The sequence below is a fragment of the Stylophora pistillata genome, chromosome 2 (assembly GCF_964205215.1).
Source record: "Stylophora pistillata chromosome 2, jaStyPist1.2, whole genome shotgun sequence".
NCBI lineage: Eukaryota > Metazoa > Cnidaria > Anthozoa > Scleractinia > Pocilloporidae > Stylophora > Stylophora pistillata.
Genome location: NC_142520.1, coordinates 52,773,186 through 52,796,215, shown reverse-complemented (window position 1 = coordinate 52,796,215; position 23,030 = coordinate 52,773,186). Strand labels below are relative to the sequence as shown.

Below are 23,030 nucleotides of genomic sequence, written 5' to 3'. Positions count from 1 at the left end.
TTTATTGACGTTTGTTGTTCCTTCGGGCTCCTGAAATTGCGTATATTTCCCCCCCGCTTTGTAGGCTTTGTTCGAATTCGGAAAAGGAAATGGTAAGTTTTTAGTGTTTTTTTTTTCCGGTGGTTGTTGCCATGATTATAAATTATAAGATATTGATTGATCATTATATTCATTAATTTTGCAAACCCAGAACTGCACTATCTGATTTAAATATATTTTTTTCGCAAAATAGTGACTACGTCACATGCTCTCACTGTAAGGTCATAATATCTTGCCTTATTTCATGTTTGGAGAAATCTGGGTATGCTCCCCTCACGATCAACAGGGTTGCAGTTTCTCTCATGTTAACTTTCAGTAAACTCGATACAGAGCTTCCGGTGGATGTGTTCCTCCTTCCTCTTTCAATTTGCAACAGAAAACGAGTAGTGCGAACCAGTTTGGAAACGACATTTTGAGGTTTCACACTCTGAGAACCACTTTCCTTTGGTCATCGTCAAAATGCTAAAGGAACCTTGACTAAAAAAAATCACAGGCACCCTACAATTGTTTTCTCAAATGTTAACTTTGACCGATTTTTCCCAATAAAAGTTCCCGTTGGAAAATTTGACAACAAACAATAGCAGACGGTGTTCGTACTTTCTGTACAACGTTAGCCAGTAAGAATTTCATTTGAGATGATGGAAAAAAAGGACTGTGCGACTTAACTCACCTTTCTTCTTTTTCCTGTATTTTTGCTGATAATAAAATCTCTCCGAAGCTCATATAAGCTCTCCACAACCCACTCCTGCAAAGCGACCAAACCTTTTCCCGCCCTCCCTCACTCGGGAAGCTTTGCTACCTCTCATGACTGGAGAGAAAGTTCTTCGTAATTCGATACTGGGTGTAGCTTTCACTTTAAGCTTGAGAGCCACCGAGTACAGTTTATAACAGATTTCGCCGCTGTTTCCTTCCAAGTTTACCCTCTTTTCAGGTAAGAGATTTGTAGTTTAGATCAACGCTTGTACTAAGAATGATGAGCGATGCCGTTTGCATGCAGCATTCCTCAGTGAGGGGCTTATAGTGTTCTTTCACATATTTCAAGATGTTCTTTACGATAATTCGAAAGTGCGATTATCGATTTGTCTTCTGTTTCAGAGGCTTTGAAATAAAAATATCAGGTTAACAGGCAAAGGAAAGAGCTGATCATAAAATAAGATTTTCTGTTTAAGGGGAAGCTTTTGAGGGGAGATTCCTTTAGAGTTTCGTGGAAATTATTCAAGTCAAAGACTAAATACTTCCGTTATCATCTGGCGTCCCAGATCTGAATACTTTGGTAAATTACACTCCACGGTTCAAAATTTTTTTCGAGATAACCTGTTTGAATTGATGTTGTTAATCTCATTGATTTCCATGGTATTTACCTGATTTCAACATGAAGATGTTTGGTTTGAATGGTCGAGCGCAAGCAAATATTTGATATTCAGGAATTTCTCAGATGCATGATCACATGATTTGGAATAACCTTTAGCACAAGTGAGCTATTTAAAGACTAAGAAATTGAGCTCTCCCTACGCGTTCGTGGAAATCGAAATCTTCTAAAAAGTAGGGAAAGCTCTTTAAATATCACTCCCATTTTATTGAGAACTTGCTGGATTACGTGAAGGGCGAAAAAATACGATTGCTCTTTTTCTTTTAGAAACCTTTGAACTAGATATTTTTTAATAGTTTCCTAGTTTTCAAAATTTTTTTTCTTTTTTTTTTTATATAGTTGCTGTGATACCCCTCAAGGTTTTAGCAACTTTAATAAAATTATGTAGATGTAGATGAACTCAGATATTTGTTATTCGCTAACAATCTTTCTTGATGAAACAAAGAAACCACAGCATACATGTAATATGCATTTTAAGCCAAATACTTCCCAGTACCTACTCAATGGCTTTGATTATTATAGTTTAGTATATACTAAAACAGTGGATAGTGTTAAAGGCGCGCTCTGATTGGCTAGTCAAACTCCGAATATCCTTTGCTATTCACTTCTGAGCAACTCGGGAAAAAAATGGCGTGCCGGTTTGCATCCATGACAAGCGAATAAATCACTCAAATAACGACGAAGCAGTCCCTGAAAACACAGAGAAAGCGACTAAATTTGGTTTGGCCGTGTTTAAAGGTAATGGTAACCGGGAGTTTATAGAAAAAAACCAACGAAAAAGGTTTTGTTTACAAATGCAAATTAATCTTGTGTAACCTCACTTGTTCACTTGAAAATCAAAGTTGAATGGTGTTTTTTAAAGAATGGTTTCAAAAACAGAAAGAGTTTGGAACACCATTTGAAGAAATGTTGCCCCCAGAGCTAAACAAATGTCTTAGGAAATTTTATCTGTCAGAGAAAAAACGTGATGGCAGTTTTTACAACCAAAAATCACTTACTGCAATCTGAGCCGCGTTGGATCGTTACGCGCGGGAAAATGTTGGAATCGTTGCTGGAATTTATGAATTAAAATAAATTTTTGGGGGTGTATATTATCTCACTGTTTTAGTATATACTAAAACAACTATTCACCGAAGTGGAGGTGGTTAGCGGGGGATATTTACATAGATCTTCGAAATCTATCCCACTGCTGCCACCATGTAATATTAAGAAGCAGGACGAGACAAATATAAATGTCAACAGTTTTAATCAAGATGGCGGATCTATCTGAACGTGCTAGTCATGTGATACGTATACATAATCCACAGGGATACCATACAATACCTTCCTCAAAGCTTTTACAGTAATCAAACAGACAATTATAAACGACATATCAAACAGTATAAGGGTCTACTGTAAACGAAAGCAATGTTCAAATGTTCAACGTTCAAGTGTCCTGAATAAGTCTCTGCGGCGGTTTTACTACTCTCCCTGAGTGCGTCATGTGCACTTTCGGGGTGTCTGGTTCAGCTTTGTAGCAGCTCTCAGTAGGCCTGATCGCAGCTGTGGTCAGGGCTTTGCTGGTGGGCACTTTGGATTTTTTCCTCAGCATTTCTGTCTCAACGTTAGCTTCTGGTTGGGTGTCGGGTGTCTTTGTACAGGTATCTGCTGAAACTAGGGCTGCCCTGTTCCTTCGAAGCTGTGTTCCCTTGTCTGTTTCAACTATGTAGGATCGTGGTGATGAAGATGCCGTTAGGACTCTTCCCATCTGATCTTGATCGCGAATCCAAACTTTCTCTCCGCTCTGAAGTTCTGGTAGGTCTTTTGCCTTGTATCTGCGGTCATGGTTGCTTTTATGGTTGCTGTGGTAAAGTTCCTCTTTTGCATCTAGTTTTGCCTGGTCTTTCAGTCGTAGGTTTGGTTGTAGATTGTCAGGGAAGGTTGGTAACTGGGTGCGGAGTTGGCGGTTCATCAGAAGTTTGCATGGCGCCAGGCCACTGTGAAGAGGTGCTGTTCGGTATGCTAGAAAACCGAGATAGGGATCATCGTTCTTTTTCAGGATATCCTTGACAGTACGTACCGCTCTCTCTACTTCACCATTTCCTCTTGCGTACATTGGTGAGCTAGTAATATGAGTGAACCCGTAAATACTAGCAAACAGTTGGAAGGATTTACAAGCAAACTGTGGGCTGTTATCGGACACCAGTAAGTCTGGAATTCCGTGAGTTGAAAATATTTCTTTCAGGGCTTTGATTACTGACTCGGACAATTCACTGGGAAGTACTTTAACTTCAGTCCACCTTGAGTAGTAGTCGACTACAATAAGATATTTCTTTCCCTTTAGATTGAAGAGATCAGCGGCTAGTCTTTCCCATGGCCTGGATGGGAATGACGATGGCATCAGGGGCTCCTTGGGCACTGGTCTGTTCTTAGCGCACATAAAACATTTCGTCACCATGTCTGTTATCGCTGTAGTAATCGCCGGCCACCACACAGACATCTTGCCTCGTGCTTGCGTCTTTGTTATCCCAAGGTGTCCTTGATGTAAGAGGTCAAGTATTTCCAGCCTCATTCCTGCTGGAATCACAATACGGTCATCATATAGTAGAATCTTGTCTATCACAGTTAAATGTTTCTTATTCTCCCAGTATGGACGGAGTATGGTAGATTTTGGCATGTAAGCCAGCCATCCTTCTAGGCAGTACTTCTTGATCATCCTGCATACTTCATCCTGGTCTTGGGCTTCACTGATATCTTGCAGCCGCTTACGCGTTGCTGGAAGCCCTGCTACGATCTGTTGTGTGAAGCTTTCCACTTCCTCCACAAGATCTATGTTCTTCGCGGCTCGGTAAATATCCACCACTAACCACCTCCACTTCGGTGAATAGTTGTTAATTAGACTCACCATAACAAATCTGACTAGTTGAGTGCATTCATTCAGTATCCAATAGTGTGAATTACACGCAATAAAATGCACACCCGATTGGCTCGAAATTAACCACTCTCATGCAGACTCAATTAGTATCAAAGTAGTCTACTAACTAAACCCATCCTTAAATCTACTCATCAATGCGTGGTTGCATGACATGTGATTTGTCTTCTGTTTCAGAGGCTTTGAAATAAAAATATCAGGTTAACAGGCAAAGGAAAGAGCTGATCATAAAATAAGATTTTCTGTTTAAGGGGAAGCTTTTAAGGGGAGATTCCTTTAGAGTTTCGAGGAAATTATGCAAGTCAAAGACTAAATATGTATGTATCGGACGTGCAAGTGCTGCTCTGCCGAATATCCTTTTGATTTGCTTGTGGTTCTTATGGTTCTTGTTCTTATCGCTTCGAAACCATACCGTGAAACCATATGGTATTCTGAAGTTGCTCCCATACGACTATACAGATTGTAGTGTTTCTTTTGGTTTTCTACGAAAAAACCAGCAAAGAAATGGCCATGTGTTCTTCAGTCCGTCGTGTTGCGTCCGCCACTATGGGAACCTTGCTGTCGTGATAAGAACAACGAAGAAAAGGGCCTTTGCTAAAAGTAGGATACCCTACTACAGCAATCACTCCGCGATGTTCAATATTGAAATTCTTTGCTCCCATGGAGATATTCATCCTCATACTGGTCCGAGCCGTGTAAGTCATCGGAATCATGACGGTAACGTGGCTTCTAAAAATCGACATCGCAAACCTGATATATCCGTCTTCTATGCTAATTCAAGAAGCTTAGTTAACAAGACGGCCCTGTTGGAATTGGAAATTGCTACTTATCGTTATGACATTATGGTCTTCACGGAAACCCATTTAGACAGAACAATGATAGACAGCGAATTGTTTCCTTCAAATTACACGGTGTTCAGAAGAGACCGTCCTCACAACGGCCGTAAAGGTGGTGGTGTGTTAATAGCTACGTGGGATACAGTGAAAGTGTTCCAAAGAGAAGATCTTCTATGTGATTCCGAATTACTTTTTGTACACATAATCTTGTTTCAGGAAAAAGGAAAGTTAACTTGGGGGTCTTTTATAGGCCACCCAAAAGCGACATTAATCCTCTTCTAGATCTGCAAACAGCCCTAGACAGTGTTCTTTCGACACCTAACTCCGACCTACTACTCTTGGGAGACTTCAATTTGCCTGAAATAAACTGGGAAACTATCTGTGCCTCAAGGAGTTCAGACCACACCACCCTGTTATGCAAAATTATTAACGACAACTTCCTTACCCAACTGGTCAAGGACTCAACTCGAGAGGAAAGCATCTTAGACCTAGTTCTTGTTTCTTCGCCTGACTTAGTACACGACCTAACGGTTGGTCAACCTTTCTCCGATCACAACTCGATAAATTTTTTTCTATTGAGATCCCCTCGAGGGTATCATAGGTCCAAGAAATTGGCCTATTCCTTCAGAAAGGCAGATTGGGAACATCTTTGGAATCTCTTGAATTACATCCCTTGGCACTGTGCTTTTCTTGAAGACAACATCGACCTTGTTTGGTCTGCATGGTCGGATCTACTACTATTGGCTGTTGACGAGTGTATTCCAAAACACCAAGTTATAAGATCCACAAATGCACCATGGATTGACAACAACCTTATCAAACTTTGCCAAAAAAAGAAACTACTCTACAAGAGGGCTAAAAAAATTGTCTATGGAGTCTCACTGGGTCACTTATCGTAAGTTTAATAATCAGCTAAAAAAGAAATGTAACTCTGCGCGATAGCAGTATATAAACAATTTGACTGGTAAAGGGCTTGAGGTTGTCCAGCATGTAAAATTACTCGGCGTAACAATTTCAAGCAATTTATCGTGGAATGAACACATAAACAACGTTGTTAAGAAGGCCTCAAAGCGACTTTATTTTTTGGTTCAGCTAAAGCGTGCAAAGGTAGCCTTTAAAGATCTCGTGCTTTTCTACGTGGCCTGTATTAGATCTATATTAACGTACGCGACTCCTGTTTTCTATTATGCATTACCTATATATTTGCAGCAGGAGTTAGAGCGCGTTCAAAAAAGAGCTTTCTCTATTATAAGCTCAGGCCAAGACTATCACGAGATTTTAGAGGCTGCCGGCATTCCACCAATCATGGCTTATATGGAAGACATTTGCCGCAATCTCTTTAGCAACATTATCGGAAAAGATAATCACGGGCTTCGTGAATTGTTGCCTTGTGCCAACCATCCAAAGCACAATTTAAGACGTAACAGGCGTTTCGAAATCCCCCGGTGGAGGACAAACCGTTTTAAAAACACCTTCATGATGGCCTCCACCATTAAATATAACAACAACAGTTAATTTAACGACCGTTTCCTAGAAACCTATGTAGATAATGTAAATATAGCTTTTAAATATAGATAGGTTTTAGCTCATAGATTTTTTAATTGTTATAATTTTGAATATTCTTGTATACGTTATATAATATATTTATTTAATTACATTATTGTAATATACGCAATTCAGCCGCAAGGCTGCTAGGTATATTTAAATAAACTATCTATCACTGAGGAGCTAAAATCGAACACTAGCCCGAAGCCTTTTTGGAATGACGTAAAATGCAAGAGAAAAGGATCAAGTGATCTACTATCCTTGAAAGTAAACGATAAGTTTCTAAATGACGATATTAGTATAGCAAATAGCATGAACCACTATTTTTCGTCTGTATTTACTGTTGAGGACTAAGCTAACATTCCAGTTTTTGATTACGTTACTAACCAGAAATTATGCAGCATTTATTGTTCCCCTGAAGAGATAAAAAAATGCGGAAAAGTTTAAATATCTATATATCCCCAGGGCCAGACGGCATATCGCCACGGATTCTGAAAGAATGTAGTCAGGTGTTATCATCTCCGTTAGCGTTACTTTTGAATACATCTTTTTCGCTGGGTCAGCTACCAACAATGTGGAAAAATGCCAATATTACACCGGTGTACAGAAAAAGGAATAGGAATCTTAGAGAGAACTATCGTCAGATTTCACTAACGTGTATTCTATGCAAAATCGCGGAGAAGGTGGTGAGGAATCGAGTCATTGATTTTTGGTCTGATCAAAATCTTTTCAACCCAAATCAATTCGCGTATCTCAGCGGTAAATCCACTCTATTGCAGTTGTTAGCTTGTTATGATGACTGGGCTAAAGCTAGAAATTGTTGTAAACCTACTGATGTTATCTTTCTAGACATGTCCAAAGCTTTTGATAGTGTACCACATGAGCGTTTATTGCTTAAGCTGAAAAGGTACGGCATAGATGGGCCTTTACTGCAGTGGTTTAAACATTTTTTGACAAACAGAATGCAACGCGTTGTTATTAGAGGAAAGTGTTGGGATTGAACGTCCGTGAAGTCCGGGGTGTCCCAAGGAACAATTCTTGGCCCTATTTTGTTTATCATCTACATAAATGACATCTCAACAGATTTGACATCTACTGTTAAGATTTATGCAGATGATACTAAAATCTACCGAACAATCAGTTCGCCAGATGTTGATATCCCTGCCCTGCAGAGTGACCTAGATCGATTGAGTATATGGGCAAATAAATGGCAAACGCACTTCAATCTGGATAAATGCGAGGTCATGCGTATTACACATAGAAAGGATAAAACTAAACCAATTTACGCGCTGCGGTCGCTGGGGGGGGGGGGCAATTTAGGTCAGTAGAGAACACTAAGGACCTTGGAGTAACCATCTCTTCTGACCTGTCCTGGGGCTTGCATGTATCTGCAATGGTAAACAAGGCAAATATGGTACTAGGTATCATGAAGTGGTCCATCGGAACTAATAGCCAGTACGTGTTTTCGCAGCTCTATAAATCGCTGGTCAGTCCCATACTGGAGTATGCAGCTCCTATTTGGAGTCCATATTTGATTAAGGATATTACGGCTCTAGAAAGGGCTCAACGAAGAGCTTCGCGACTAGCTTTAAGGCAGAAACGAGGCGAAATGAATTACGAACACCGTTGTAGCTTACTAAAATGGCAAACACTAGAAAAGCGGGGAGAATTTCTATCTCTGGTTAAATGTTATAAGATAGTTTTTGGTATTGATCACATCTCTTTCCCAGATTTCGTTGTGTTTCCCAATAAGCGTACAAGAGCTAACCACAACTATAAACTTTATCTGAAAAGAGCAGTTTGTAATTGTTACAAATATTGTTTCTTCATTCGGATTGTGAGGAAATGGTATAGCTTGCCAGGATACATTGTCCACGCCGAATCAATGTCGGTTTTTAGGAGTAGACTTAAAATTTATTTGAATATTGTTGTAGAGCGTTTTCAAGGCTCGATATTTCAAGCATTTTTAGGTTTAGCTTTTGTTTTATTAAGTCTCGCCTTTTCGCCCCTACGTGCTATTTTGATGAATCTATAGTTTTGATGATTTATTTTTAGTGTGTGCTTGAACTTGGCTCAGCACTTACCGTGCTAGACATTTTAATCCCTTGTTATGGTTGAAGATAACTAGTTTGCTAGGTGGTCATGTTTGAGTTGGTAAAACTGACCTTGAGTTTTACCCACACTGAACATCCTGTTTTGGAAGTTCCCACGGTTAGCTAACCCAAACATGTCTGTGATTTTTGTATTTAATACTGGAGCACTCCTTGCTGAGAGTAGTAGAAATAAGTAGTAGAAATAAGCAGTGGAACAAGAGAGAGAATAAAGAAGAAAATTACAGAGTCTCAGTACTTCTTGTTAATTTGCCAAGCGAGTGGTAAAACCCCTCAACAAATTTGGTGGAGGACCCGTCTTCAACAAAACCGGTGGAGCACCCATTATCTACAAGTTGGTAAAGTACGCTTTTGGAATTCCTACAATTGTGAGTGGAACTTCGCTTTTATCAGCATGCTTTTCCGTTGCAAGCTAATTTGACTTTCTAAATCTGAGTGATAGCCGAGTTCTTTTATAATGATCTAGCTAGCGTAGAATGTAACAGTTTATTTAGTGTATAGATCAGTTGGCTTCTGATTTGATTATCGCTGTTGATGGTCAATTTCAAGGTTTGGATTTTCAATTTCGGGTCTGTAGCGTTTTCTCTTTATTAGTACCGTTTTCGATTGCGTTGCTTTCATTTTTGGGAAATCTGGCTCATGTAGTATCTCTTAAATATTTATCCTGATTACTAGACAGCGAGCGCGAGCCCTGGCTGAAGAAGCCGTTCACCAGGAAAACTTAACTGTAAGTTCGGGTTCGAATGAGTGGCCAGCCCCTCCTCCACCCGTTCAGCAATCTAGAGTACCATTCTTTCGTTCACTTTTTAAATCAGCTAATAGATCGCCGAGGGCTGACGCACAATCGAAGGCTTTTTGTGGAATTCCTACACCTAGTGAATGTTCTCTAGTTTCTTCTTGTACCGGTAGCCAAAGTTCTGACTCCGAAGAAGATCTTATTTATGAGAGCGTCAAGACCAGAGAAAATCTTTCCAATCGTGAAAATGTAGGTGAAGATTCTCTCGAGGCTCGTAATGACTCAGTTGTTAATAGTCGACATAATTCTTTAGACTCAAATCAGTTGTCTCTTGCACCAGCCTATGCAGAAATGGAAGACCAAGTTAGTCAGTTATGCCAAGCAGTCGAACGAATGCAAGCTTCGGTTAATTCACAAAATAGAAGCAGCGGTGTAAAATCGTCAGTTACATTTCCAATTTTTAGAGGTGACGAATCCGAAGACGCTCATGAATTTGTTAGGAATTATAAGAGGGCCGGTAGACTAAATGGTTGGGACGACGATAGTTTAGCATTAGGACTTCCTCTTTATTTAAAGGCCTACGCTAGCGCTTGGGTTAAAACTTTGCCAAGGGCCGACGAGATGTCTTTCGAAGAATTGTCTGAGGAATTAGTTACGCATTTTGCCTCCGGTGCTAGTGAGTGGCGCGTAAGACAGGCGCTAGGCCAACGACGACAACTGGAAAAAGAATCGGTTGCAGATTATGCCTATAGCCTTCGAACACATTGTGCCAGAATTAATTTGCCCAATTCTGAATGGACACACTACTTTGTCCAAGGACTCATTCCCGAGATTCGCGAATACGTTGTTTTGCAACAACCTGAAAATTTGGAATCGGCAGAAAACTTCGCTAAGCTAAAAGAGTCAGTATTGCAAGGATCGAGTAAACGCGCAGACTTTAACCCTAAGGAAGTATCAGCGCAAATTTTGGAAGAACTCTCAAAAGCAATCAACCCTAAGGATAAGTCAATTAGTGCTGTGGGTCCAGCTTCAGATCAAAACCCTCACATGAGCAAATCTGAGATGAAACAAATTATTAGAGACGAATTCCGCGAATTAATGAGAGGCAATATCAATAATAGACCCAGTGGTTATAATCAGCGCTCAGACCAGAATTTTCAGCCAAGGAGTTCCAGGTCTCGTTTTGGCGATGCCGTTTGCTATAATTGTGGTCGAAAAGGACATACCTATTATTTTTGTCGTTCAAAACCTGATCCTAGGAATTTTCGTCGTGGTCGTGGTAGACAAAATGTTTATCAAAATAGGGATCAAAACACTTCTGACTGGCAGTCTAAGCAGCAGGGAAACTGAAAAGTGCCCCTGTCTCGTTAGAAAATGAACCCGTGATGGGGGCGTCAAATACTGTACAAAAACCTTTAATGAAACTTGTAGACCGAAATTTATCGGGAGGATCGTGCAATGCTGATAAACTTGCTTTCAGTAAAGCCAAGCCTGCCGAGATTTCAGTAGATGAGAGAGTTGATTTAGCGCAACATGTTATTGTCAAAGATAATTGTCAAACCTCACCAAAACATTCATCTAGTCACCCTCCGCAGAGTGGTAGACAAAAACAAGGCGCTTGTTTGGAGAGTAGTATCGTCATTATTTTGTCCATTATTTTAGCTATTGTTATTAGGGTACTTGAATTGTTTGAAGTACTCATATCAAGTAGTGTGGAAGTACTTAAACAACCTCCGGTGTCTAGCAAAGGACACGCGACTTTATTTTCAGGTGCCAGTACGCCGAATCTTTCTGCTTTGTCTGTTCAGGATAAAACTCCTGAGTGTTTATGTAAGGTCTCAAAAGAAGAGCCTCAAAGTTTTGAAAGTGCTGTTGTCGAAGAAAACAGCCTAGTTTTTGAACAAGCAGATATTTTTAATGATGATGTGTTAAGTAGTGACGATATTGTTATTTCGGAGGTCATTTCGAACAACGCTAAGCAAAATGAGGTAGCCGATAGCGACAAAACTTTATGTAGTGACTACTCGCCTTTGACTAGCAGCGATTTAGAGAATAGTGAACAGGGGTCAACAAGTTTATCCGTCTCGAGGACTTTAAATAACTTTAGCAGCAGAGCTGAAGCGAATTCTTTTGTACAGCCCGTTAGTAATTATGTAGAGGACAAAGTTGATGACATTTCTATTTCTTTTGCGCCTGGAAGTGCTCTTCTACCTGTTAGCATAAAGGGTCATCATTTTCAATGTCTAATAGATTCCGGAGCTGCTGTCACAGCAGTAAGCGCTAATGTGTGGCGAAAACACTTATGTCACGCTTACCCAGAACTTGGTGTGCCTGATTCAGAAAGTGTGACTACAGTAAATGGTTCTCGTTTGACTACTGTAGGAAAGACTTTGATGGAATTTGTTATTGATTCTCATATATTTACTTTCGAAGTATGTGTGATAGAGGACCTGTCTTTTGATGTTATATTGGGTAGAGATTTTCTTAAACGATTTTGTTTCAAAGTTGATTTTAAGGATGGATTAGTTAGTTTTCCCTCTGAGCCCAGTCCTTTTCCTTTTGAGGGTGTGCGCGTAGATGACGACGATGATTTGATTTATGAAGCCTTCATTTCTTCTGTCCATGCCTCTCATAGCTTTGTGATTCCACCTCAGTCAGAAATTTTGATTTCTGGGGAACTTGAAGACTCGTCAAATAAGTATGGTATTGATGGCATGATTGTCCCAAAGCCTGATTTATCTCACCGTTATTCGATTTTTGGAGCGTCCGAGCTTGTTAGTGTTGCAGAGGATGGTACAATCCCTATTAGGTTGGTTAATCCTTCTTTTAAACCAGTGAAAATTTACCGAAGGACTCGTCTAGCTAATTTTGAGGAGATAGATCGCAACATAGCTACTTTCGAGTTGAACACAAACGAAAAGCTACGCGAAAGTCATTGTTCTCTTAGTAGTGACGACGAACCAGAAGAATGTGATTATTCTCAGTTGCCTGACTTGTCTGATAGTATACTGTCAGCTGATGAAAAAATTAAATTTCGTGATTTGTTTAGTAAATACCGTGATGTGTTCGCTTTTTCTGATGCCGAATTAGGTAGAACGTCGTTAGTACAGCACGTGATCGATACGGGTGACGCTACACCAGTTAAACAAATGCCATATCGCACTTCGCCTGAAGGTAGAAAAGAGATCGATAGACAAGTGACGGATATGCTAGAACGTGGAATTGTTCAAGAGTCAGTTAGTGCTTGGTCTTCGCCTGTTGTTCTAGTCAAGAAAAAAGATGGTTCTATGAGATTTTGCGTTGACTATCGTAAATTGAACAAAGTTACCAAAAAAGATAGCTTTCCTTTACCTCTGATTTCCGATACTTTAGATTCTTTAAGTGGAACAAATGTTTTTAGCGCAGTTGACACGAAATCAAGTTATTGGCAAATAGAACTTCATCCTTCTGCCAGAGAAAAGACTGCTTTTGCTACGCACAATGGCTTGTATGAATTCTTGGTAATGCCTTTCGGTCTTACAAATTCTGGGCAGAGTTTCCAGAGACTTATGGGCCATATTTTGAGAGGATTGGAATATCGATTTGCACTTATATATATCGATGATATCATTATATTTTCAGAGTCGGTCGACGAACATTTGGTCCATTTAGAAGAAATTTTTAAAAGACTCCGCGAAGCTAATATCAAACTAAATCCAAAGAAATGTGATTTCGTTAAACAAAGGGTAGAATATCTTGGTCATATCGTAACTCCCGAAGGTATTAGTCCAAACTCAGAAAAGATTCGTGTTGTACAGGAATTCCCTATTCCAACTAATCTCAAAGAACTCAGGAATTTCTTAGGTCTCGCTAATTATTACAGACGTTTTGTCAACGGTTTTTCTCATATAGCCAATCCTCTGAGTGCATTGACTAAAAAGGGTGTTTCTTTCAATTGGACAGAAGAGTGTGCCGTCGCTTTCGACAAGTTGAAACGTGCTTTAGTGTCCGCTCCTATTTTAGCTTATCCTAACTTTAAAGAACCTTTTCTACTGTTTGTCGATGCTAGTTCTACAGGAATAGGATTTACCTTAGCTCAAGTCCAGGATGGTAAAGAAGTAGCGATTGCTTTTAACGGTCGCGGTTTGACTAGTGCAGAGCGCAACTATAGCACAACTGAGAGGGAAGCACTCGCGTTAATAGAAGGTATTAAGAAATTTCAGCCCTATCTTCAGAATCGCCAATTTACAGTTGTTACTGATCACAGTTCGTTACGTTGGTTAATGAATGTTAAGGATGCTTCTGGTCGTCTTGCAAGATGGGCTTTACTTTTGCAACAGTACGATTTTGAAATTGTTCATCGCCCTGGTAAGATGCATGGCAATGCGGATAGTTTGTCTAGACGTCCTTATGACACAAGGGAATGTAATTCAATCCAAAAAGACGAGCCACCAGTAGCGAAAGTACGAGAATTGCAAAGGCGTGATTTCGACCTTAGTGAGATAATCGATTACCTAGAAAATGATATTTTACCGTTAGACGATACTGCGGCGCGCAAGCTTTTGCTTGTGACTGATAGTTTTTACATCGGACATGATGGTTTACTTTACCATTTAGGCAACAATAGAAAGCGCAATTCTTGGGATTCATTTTCTCAGCTCGTTGTACCTCCAGCATTGAGATTTGAAATTTTGTCGAACATGCATGACCACGTTTCCGGTGCGCATTTTGGAGTCCATAAGACTTTCAATAAGGTTAAGCAACGATATTGGTGGAAAGGAATGTACAAAGATGTTGAACATTGGTGTAAGTCTTGTACTGAGTGTTCCATGAGAAAATCCCCTAGGAATACCAAAAAGGCACCCTTACTTCCAATCCCAGTGGAGAATGCTTTTGATAGAGTAGCTGTTGATGTGTTAGGGCCTTTTCCACCTTCTAATAAGGGTAATAGGTACGTCGTCGTTTTCAGTGATTATCTTACTCGATGGTGTGAAGCATTTCCTGTTCCGAGCGTTGAAGCAACTGTAATTTCTCGTCTATTAGTGAATGAGATCATTGCCAGACATGGTGCACCTAGAGTTCTGTTGTCTGATAGAGGAAAAAATTTCTTATCTAAAGTGGTAGCAGACGTTTGTAAGGTCTTCCGTATCCACAAAGTGAACACTTCCAGTTATCACCCGCAAACTGATGGCTTAGTTGAAAGATTTAACTCTACTTTATGTCAGTCACTTTCAATGTATGTCGCAAAGAATCAAAAAGATTGGGATGATTTTATACCGCTAGTTTTGTTTGCCCATAGAACGTCAATTTTAGAAGCCATTGGCGATTCTCCTTTTTATGTACTGTATGGCCGTGAGCCCCGTTTGCCTGTGGATGTCAAGTATTTACCGCCAGTCGATGACGACGTTACTGCTTCAGTGTTTGAACACCGCAAACGAATTGTTGAAAACATTGAATTAGCACAAAATTTAGCTAGAGAAAATTTGCAGCGTGCTCAGCAGAAAATGAAGGATTATTATGATCAGAATACTAAAGAACCAGTGTTCGAACTTGGTCAACGTGTTTGGGTTTATACACCTCGAACTAAAAAGGGTTTATCTAGGAAACTTTTGCACAATTGGTTAGGACCATACAGAATAGTAGAGCAATCATCTCCCGTTCATTTTCGTTTGCGCACTGATACTAATAAGAAACTTACCTTTGCCGTGCATGCGAATCGAATGAAGCCATTTATCGATCCATCTTTACGACCAATTGAACCTCCACTAGTGGACGACCCTCATGAGCCTTACCTGGATGAGTCTGATATTCCAGATGACTGTTTTGAGTCGGAGGTTCCTCTCGATAAGAATGTTAGTCCTAAACCAGTTTCAGATATTACTAATTCAAGTTCACATTCAGACAATCAGATCCAGCCTTGTTCGGATTCCTCAGAGAAAGACGACGATAGAATTTTCCAAGCTGAGCGAATTCTTAAATCTCGTAAAAAGAAAGACAAAATGGAATACCTAGTTAAGTGGCATAACTTTCCCAAAAATCAGTCAACTTGGGAACCAGAGCTAAATATTTTGGATAGACGACTTATTGATAATTTTAACAATTCGAGGAAGTGACTAGCTCCCACGCAATCAATTTATTTCTGTTTTGTTCTTCTCGAGAATTTCAAGATTTTAGGCAAATTTTTTGCATCCCGATCATTGCTTTATCTCACATTTGCCTTTGTTATTGTTCAATTTTGTATGACGCATGCTCAAAATTCTGACTCCCTCGTGCAGAAAGTAGAATTTTACCCCGCCCCGTTAATGATTGCTCATTCCCCTAAACCGCTTACCTTTTATACCGAGACAAAGCTTTTGGATATTCACACAGTCTTTAATTTTACGGAAATGGAGAGTACTTTTTCTATGAGTAATACATCCTGTTCCGCGCCTATGGGAAAGTTTTTCGATCAATTATTGCTGACAGTTCGAAGCTTCCAAAAGGTCGTTCGGCGACTTCTTTCTTTACCAGGCTTTTCAACCCTAGTGGAGTGCGACACATATTTGCCAAGGTATTACCAGTTTATGGTAGGAAAAGTCTCCAGAATGTTGTGCCCAAGAGTCTATAAGAGCTCCGTTTCTGAATGCAAAACTTGGGCGTTAAAATTCTGTCGCGGTCATTCAGTTGACGAAAGACAGTGGTTACGAGGACAGAGTCGTACGCGACGTTCGAATTGGATGTGTCACGCAGGTGTTCTAGGTATTTTTCGTGCAATTTGGACCGGGATAGGACACAAATGTGAAAATAACCACATTAAGAACCTTAAGACCACTCTGAGAGCTCTAACTCACGCTATGTCTATTTCACAAAGTATGATGCGAGTTCTCGACGGAAAAATTGTGTATTTATTCAAAATTACTGATCAGATGAACAGCAAACTAAACTTTTTGTCTCAGGATTTAAAAATGGTTCAAAGTACCTTTAATGACTGGCAGAAACAGCTAGAAAAATTTTCCAATTCAGCCAAATGCCGCGAAGGAATGACAATGGAATTTCTTTCTAAGTATACCGCTGAAATTAATCGTGCTTTTGCCGCTTTTCTAAGACTTTTTGAAATCCAAGATACTTTGAGTCAGATATCCCATCTACATGAAAAATCATTAGTAGGTTATTCCGATTTACCTAAGTTTATGTCTTCCCACTTGTCTGCCAAACTTTCTACTGATCATTCATTGAGGTTGACTATAACAGCATTAGAACAAGGTTTGTCTGTTCTGGCTAGCCCAATGGTCGATGTCGAACACAGCGGTCAGGATTTGACTGTAGATATCTTACTGTTAGCACCAGAGATTACAGATAAAAATAGTTTCTGCGTCGTACAACATTTGACTCCACTCAAATTTAATATTTCGGGAAAATGTTTTTCAGGGCCTGTCCAACACACAAACCTTGCTTTAATTAATTGTCCAAATTCAAGGCAGGTAGTCTCTTTAGACGGATTAGATAGGTGTTTTAGAAGTGAAGTAGGTTTCTTATGCCCTAAGAATGTATTAAAGACAGTTTCTAGCTTGCAATGGTTAGGTTTTGCTTGGAATCCAGACCTGAAACTTTCTTTCCCGCGAAACCATCAACCAACTTCGAAGTGCGACCATATCCACCCATTGGCTCATCTTGGAGGCAGATATTTTCTCTCCACCACTTCTGGAACTTTAGCTTTGAGCAATGGCGAGCAACTTAACATTTCTCCGTTGGCCATCTATAACTTCCCTTGCAACGTTAGCTTCATTGGAATGGAGACTAGTTTGGGCACTTGTCCCCAAAGACTAATGGTGTCATTACCATTATTTTCAACGGACACACTTTCTTATGTTCAGTGGGATCCCAACTCAGATGATTTTCCTACATTGAAGTTACATCATAAGTCATTGACCATCCCACCACCTATGAAGATTAATCATACAGTGATCGACAACTTCGATGAGTTGTTCCAACTTTATGATAGCCAGCTCAGTGGCACTTTGCAGAAGGCAGACAGTTTGATTGATCAGATAGAGGAAACTACTCAGTTCACTTACATCGAGTATATTACGTTCATTGCACTTGGTCTATCAGTGGTGAATTTCATAGTATTCTGTATTCTTTGCCGGTGCATCTCCAGAATATCTGTGCGACACTCCATACCTGCCAGCCCACCTACCTTGCCAACAGCAGTTGCAGAAAGTCACCAACATAAAACCTGCACACATTGTTCAAAGCACAGAAGGATCAACCGTCTGAAAACAATATCCGCAGAAGAAAGTTGTACAACACACAAACCCGGAGAGAAAAGAAGTAAAGACTATCCAAGACAAGTCATTCAAGGAACTGAACTGAACTAAACTATTTCTATTTCGATAATGAATTATATAATAACTTTAACTTTAGTTCATTTTTCCCGAGTATTAGATGAATTAACTGCCATCCAGCTAGCGTCGGTTAGCGGGTTGTTCGCAACCTTCAAACATCGATGTGAGAGTCAGCCCCTGGAACAGGTCACTCCCGTATTCCATGTAGACCAATATTTTCCATGGCAAACATTTGATTTATTCTTAAGTTTCTTTTCTGGCCGAGGACGTGCCATTGATTGGGACACTGATGACCTAGTTGAATTTGTCAATATTAGTCATTACTTCATGGTTCATGAACAGTTCTTAACTCATGTCTTTCGGGCCCCCCTTTCTGATAATTTTTACCCCTTGTACGAAGAAAATCAGCTTTGTGCGGTAATGTTCACTTTGAAAATGAGGAATCACCTTTCAGTAGCCCGTAGCCTTTTAGTTCACGCGTCGCGCGAGTACGATGGGATTTTCGTTTTTGGCGATCTCTTGTTAGCAGATAGCATAGACCACTTTAGGCAGTTAATTAACAACCGTTCGACTGGGTTGTGACCGAATTGATAGGTATCGATTGAATTAATTAAAAAAGCAAAAAAAAAAAAAAACAAAACAAAACAAACAGCAAAAAAATTTTAATTGTTTTGTATTAGATAAGTTGAGTTTTCCATGTAATATTTCCCTACCGTCCGCATCGAGGACGATGCTTAATTTAGGCGGGGAGGAATGTTGTAGAGCGTTTTCAAGGCTCGATATTTCAAGCATTTTTAGGTTTAGCTTTTGTTTTATTAAGTCTCGCCTTTTCGCCCCTACGTGCTATTTTGATGAATCTATAGTTTTGATGATTTATTTTTAGTGTGTGCTTGAACTTGGCTCAGCACTTACCGTGCTAGACATTTTAATCCCTTGTTATGGTTGAAGATAACTAGTTTGCTAGGTGGTCATGTTTGAGTTGGTAAAACTGACCTTGAGTTTTACCCACACTGAACATCCTGTTTTGGAAGTTCCCACGGTTAGCTAACCCAAACATGTCTGTGATTTTTGTATTTAATACTGGAGCACTCCTTGCTGAGAGTAGTAGAAATAAGTAGTAGAAATAAGCAGTGGAACAAGAGAGAGAATAAAGAAGAAAATTACAGAGTCTCAGTACTTCTTGTTAATTTGCCAAGCGAGTGGTAAAACCCCTCAACAATATTTACTGAATATTTATTGAATCTCTAGCCTTTAAATTTTATCTTTTGTATGTTTTTAGTAAGGGAAATTGTTTTTATACAGGGCTAACCTTGCGATTTTCACGATTTTCCCTTTTCAGGATGTATTTTTTACATTTGCGTTCTAGCTTCCTTAATAAATGTTATGTTATGTTATGTTAAAAATACTTGCGTTATCATTGGGCGTCCCAGATCCGAATACTTTGGTAAATTACACTCCACGGTTCAAAATGCATCATGCTGGGTGACAAACTCTTCAAAAAAAGAAAAAAAAAAAACGAATTAAAAAACAAAAAATAATTAAACACAAAAAGGCTCTTATTCTGTTTTTTTCGTATTCCAAACAATAACTTATGTCAGAGAGAAGGACTTATGAAATCAGTTTCTGTTAAAGAATCAGAATCATCTTCTGAGTAATTTTCTGTGTCAATTGGAAATGAAAACATTATCAACAGGGGATAAATTGAAGTGACAGGTCTGGAAATAGCTACTTGGTTTGAATATTTTCAGCTTGGAAATCAATCATGTTTTGGTTTATATTACAACTGTTTAAGGTTATCACATCCAAACATAACCAACCATAGATTTGCACTAATGATTTCTTTCCTGTTAGATATTAACCTTTACAGTAAAAGTAATCTTCATGTTGTTTTTAAAGAGTCAGGAGAACTCTGTTTTAAAATTCAAGTATTTTCTTGTTCGTAATAGCCTTGTTGTTAACATGTATAACGCAAGCAGTTTATTTTTTGACAAAAAAAATTATACAGTGAGACTTAAGTCAAAATGTCTGACATGAAAATAAATAACTAGAGCTCTTACAAATAAGCAGTGTTTACTCAGAGTGTTTAAAAGAACACTGAAGGGTGGATGGCTTCCAAAGATTGTACTTAGAGGAATAAAATATAACTCATTAGTTTGGTTTAGTAGAAGTTAAATTATAAACCTCATTTTTTCAATTTTTGGTTCAATGGTTATAATTCAAGAGCAAAATAGTTTAACGGATATGTGTACGATCCTTCGCAGTAAAGCACTATTTGAGCAATAGTGAAAATCAGACCTGAAAAAAATTTCAGGCCTGTACGGGATTCGAACCACTGACCTCTGCGATACTAGTGCAGCGCTCTACCAATTGAGCTAACAAGCCAACTGGGAGCAGGCCATCAAATTAATTCGACATAAACCCGTGTTTGATTTATCATCTACGGGTTTATGTCGAATTAATTTGATGGCCTGCTCCCAGTTGGCTTGTTAGCTCAATTGGTAGAGCGCTGCACTAGTATCGCAGAGGTCAGTGGTTCGAATCCCGTACAGGCCTGAAATTTTTTTCAGGTCTGATTTTCACTATTGCTCAAATAGTGCTTTACTGCGAAGGATCGTACACATATCCGTTTCATAACCGCAGTTCATACATATGTTTCATATGTTTGTTGTTGTTCAAGTTAGTTTAAGTTACTCACCTTTAATGACAGCTTTTATTTTTGTTCTGACAGTTTCCCATGAATGAAATGGAATTTCTTTCTAAAGAAGAGTTAAGAAGAAAGATGGTAGGAAAGAGTTTATATCTCTGGAGGCAAAGTTTGCATAAATTTCCCGCAGCTTTGTTTGAATTGACTGAGTTGGAGCAACTTTACCTGTCAGAGAATAAACTTACAACAATACCTGAAAGTATCAGAAAACTAAACAATCTCATGTACCTTGATGTGAGTACAAACCAGCTGTCCATATTCCCTACAAGTTTGACTCAGCTGAAAAAACTCAGATGCCTGAACATCTCAAAGAACAAACTAACCATCCTCCCTGATGCTATTGGGGAGATGGTGGAGCTGAAGATACTGGTGCTGAGTCACAACCAGTTGACTGTGTTGAGTCCAGCTATAAAACAGCTGAAGAAACTCGACTATTTGTTTGTGTATAGGAATCCTTTTACAGTTGAAGGAATGAGAAGTGTTATGGAGCTAAAGGATAAGATTCACAGAGTATATTCAGATCTCCCAGGTGAGTAAAGGAAATTCCTCTTCACATTAATGTTGTTACATGTGCATTATTTACTAAATTGGTTCTAATGGTTGACTTGCAAGTGGTTATGCTGCTTGTTACTGATAATTACAGGCAGCTGACAATAGTTTTATAATAAATCGTGAGAAGAATAATGAAGTAAATGCTGTCACAGTTATACTGTATGATCGAACAAAGGTTGCATCACTTTAGAAATACATGACATTTGTACTGGAAGTTTTAGTTATATTTTGAAAGGTTTATTTTAATGGCTTGGCTGACATTGAAAGTTAAGTTGAACTACAGTGTACTATAATTTGAGAGGGAATTGAGGAGGGATTAAGTTTATTACAAATCATTTTACAGTAAGGGATTATTGTAAGTTGTAATTTTTGCTTTCTAGTTGATTGGAATTTAAGAAGTTTATTGCAAATTATTTCACAGTTGTAGGAATTGCTGTTGTAACTTTTGCTTTTTGTTTATTTGATTTTAATTTTAAAAGGAAGAATTAAGTTTATTACAAATCATTTCTCATCCAGGAATATATAGTACTGTAAGTTGTAACTCCATAATTTTTGCTTTATTTTATTGTAAGTTATTAACAATGTAACGACATTTAGCTCATCATACAGAATTTATGGACTAATATGATTTTGAAATGAGAGTTTAGGTTATTGAGAATAAAACTTCTGTCTTAACTGGTCAGGAGTTATTCTGATAATTGTTGCACCATAATTTATGCTGCCCTTGTAATATTTTAGAATCTATCAATTGCTACGTCTTGGGAATGTGATTTTTCTTTCTGTTTTCCAAACACCATTTGGCAGAATTGACATCAATTATTGCCTTTGTTTAGTTTGATCAGTCACATTAAAATCAATTTACTCTTAATGTTTCATTTCATTGAGTCAGTTTATAATAGTCATTGTGTATGTGTTTACCTAACTCACCGATGCAAAGATTTTTACATGTATATACTAGCATAGTTTCTAACTTTATGCATACAGGACATGTAATTGAATTGACTTATCAGGCCTTTTTCAGATTGTGTTTGAAACCTATAAAAACAGAAATTGCTTTTCCTTTAGGGTTATTATAATAATTACAACTTCCTCTGATTAGCCTTTTTCCTTTGGCTCAATCATGATTACTTTTTTAATTAGACCATGTGGATAGACAAAGAGCGCAAGGACCAGCAGCACAGTTGGCTTATGAAGAGGCTTTAAAAGATGGATATGTACAAGTTTACCGTGGTCGTGTTATACTGGTTGGTCAGGATCGCGCCGGTAAAACCAGTCTGAAGAAGAGTCTTTTAGGCCTTCCATTTGACCCTAAAGAACAGAGTACTGAGGGGATTGAAGTGGATCCTTCAAAGTGTGAAACTGATGTTGACCAAGCTGTCAAGAACTGGCAGTTGACCAAGGAGAGTAAACCAGGACTGGTTGAATGTTCAAAAGATGTAGCAAAGATTGTGGTTGGCAGAATGTGTGGAGCAGATATTTCTCAATTTTTAAAGGAAGAGACAACCAAAGAAGGAGAACTGAAATTAGAAGATGAAGTTGAAGGTGTTTTCAAGTCAAAGCAGGTTTGAGAGTTTAATAAAAATGCTGAGAATTTTATAAAAGGAGATGGGAGGAAAGCAGCCGAATTAGCCTTTTGAGAAATATTTTTTTTTAAAGAGAATGAATAGGATTACAACTTGCTATTTTTTAAAATTCTTTTCTCTATGAAAATTCTAAATTTCTTACATCTAGAATTGTGTCTGAAACAGTCTCAGTTTCTTTTGGATGTTTTCACAAAAGTTTAGGTGAGACAAAATTTTATTTACACATCAGGTAAAAAAGAACTGCAAGTAATTTTTGTTTAAACATCTTGAATGAAGGCATACATGCAAAAATTTTACTACAAAAATGAGGGCCATCTTTTGATTTTTCCATTCTTCAATTG

General features: G+C 38.7%; 2 protein-coding genes across 2 annotated transcripts in view; both read left to right on the top strand.

Moving 5' to 3' along the window:
* LOC148740292 (uncharacterized) overlaps nt 1-23,030 on the top strand; it is a 118,634-nt gene that overhangs the window by 24,395 nt on the left and 71,209 nt on the right. The window lies entirely within an intron of this gene.
* LOC148740296 (uncharacterized) lies at nt 20,278-22,708 on the top strand. Its single transcript, XM_088750573.1, has 2 exons — nt 20,278-21,083; nt 22,247-22,708. The coding sequence occupies exons 1-2, from the start codon at nt 20,585-20,587 to the stop codon at nt 22,672-22,674; spliced, it is 927 nt and encodes a 308-aa protein (XP_088606699.1). The 5' UTR covers nt 20,278-20,584; the 3' UTR covers nt 22,675-22,708.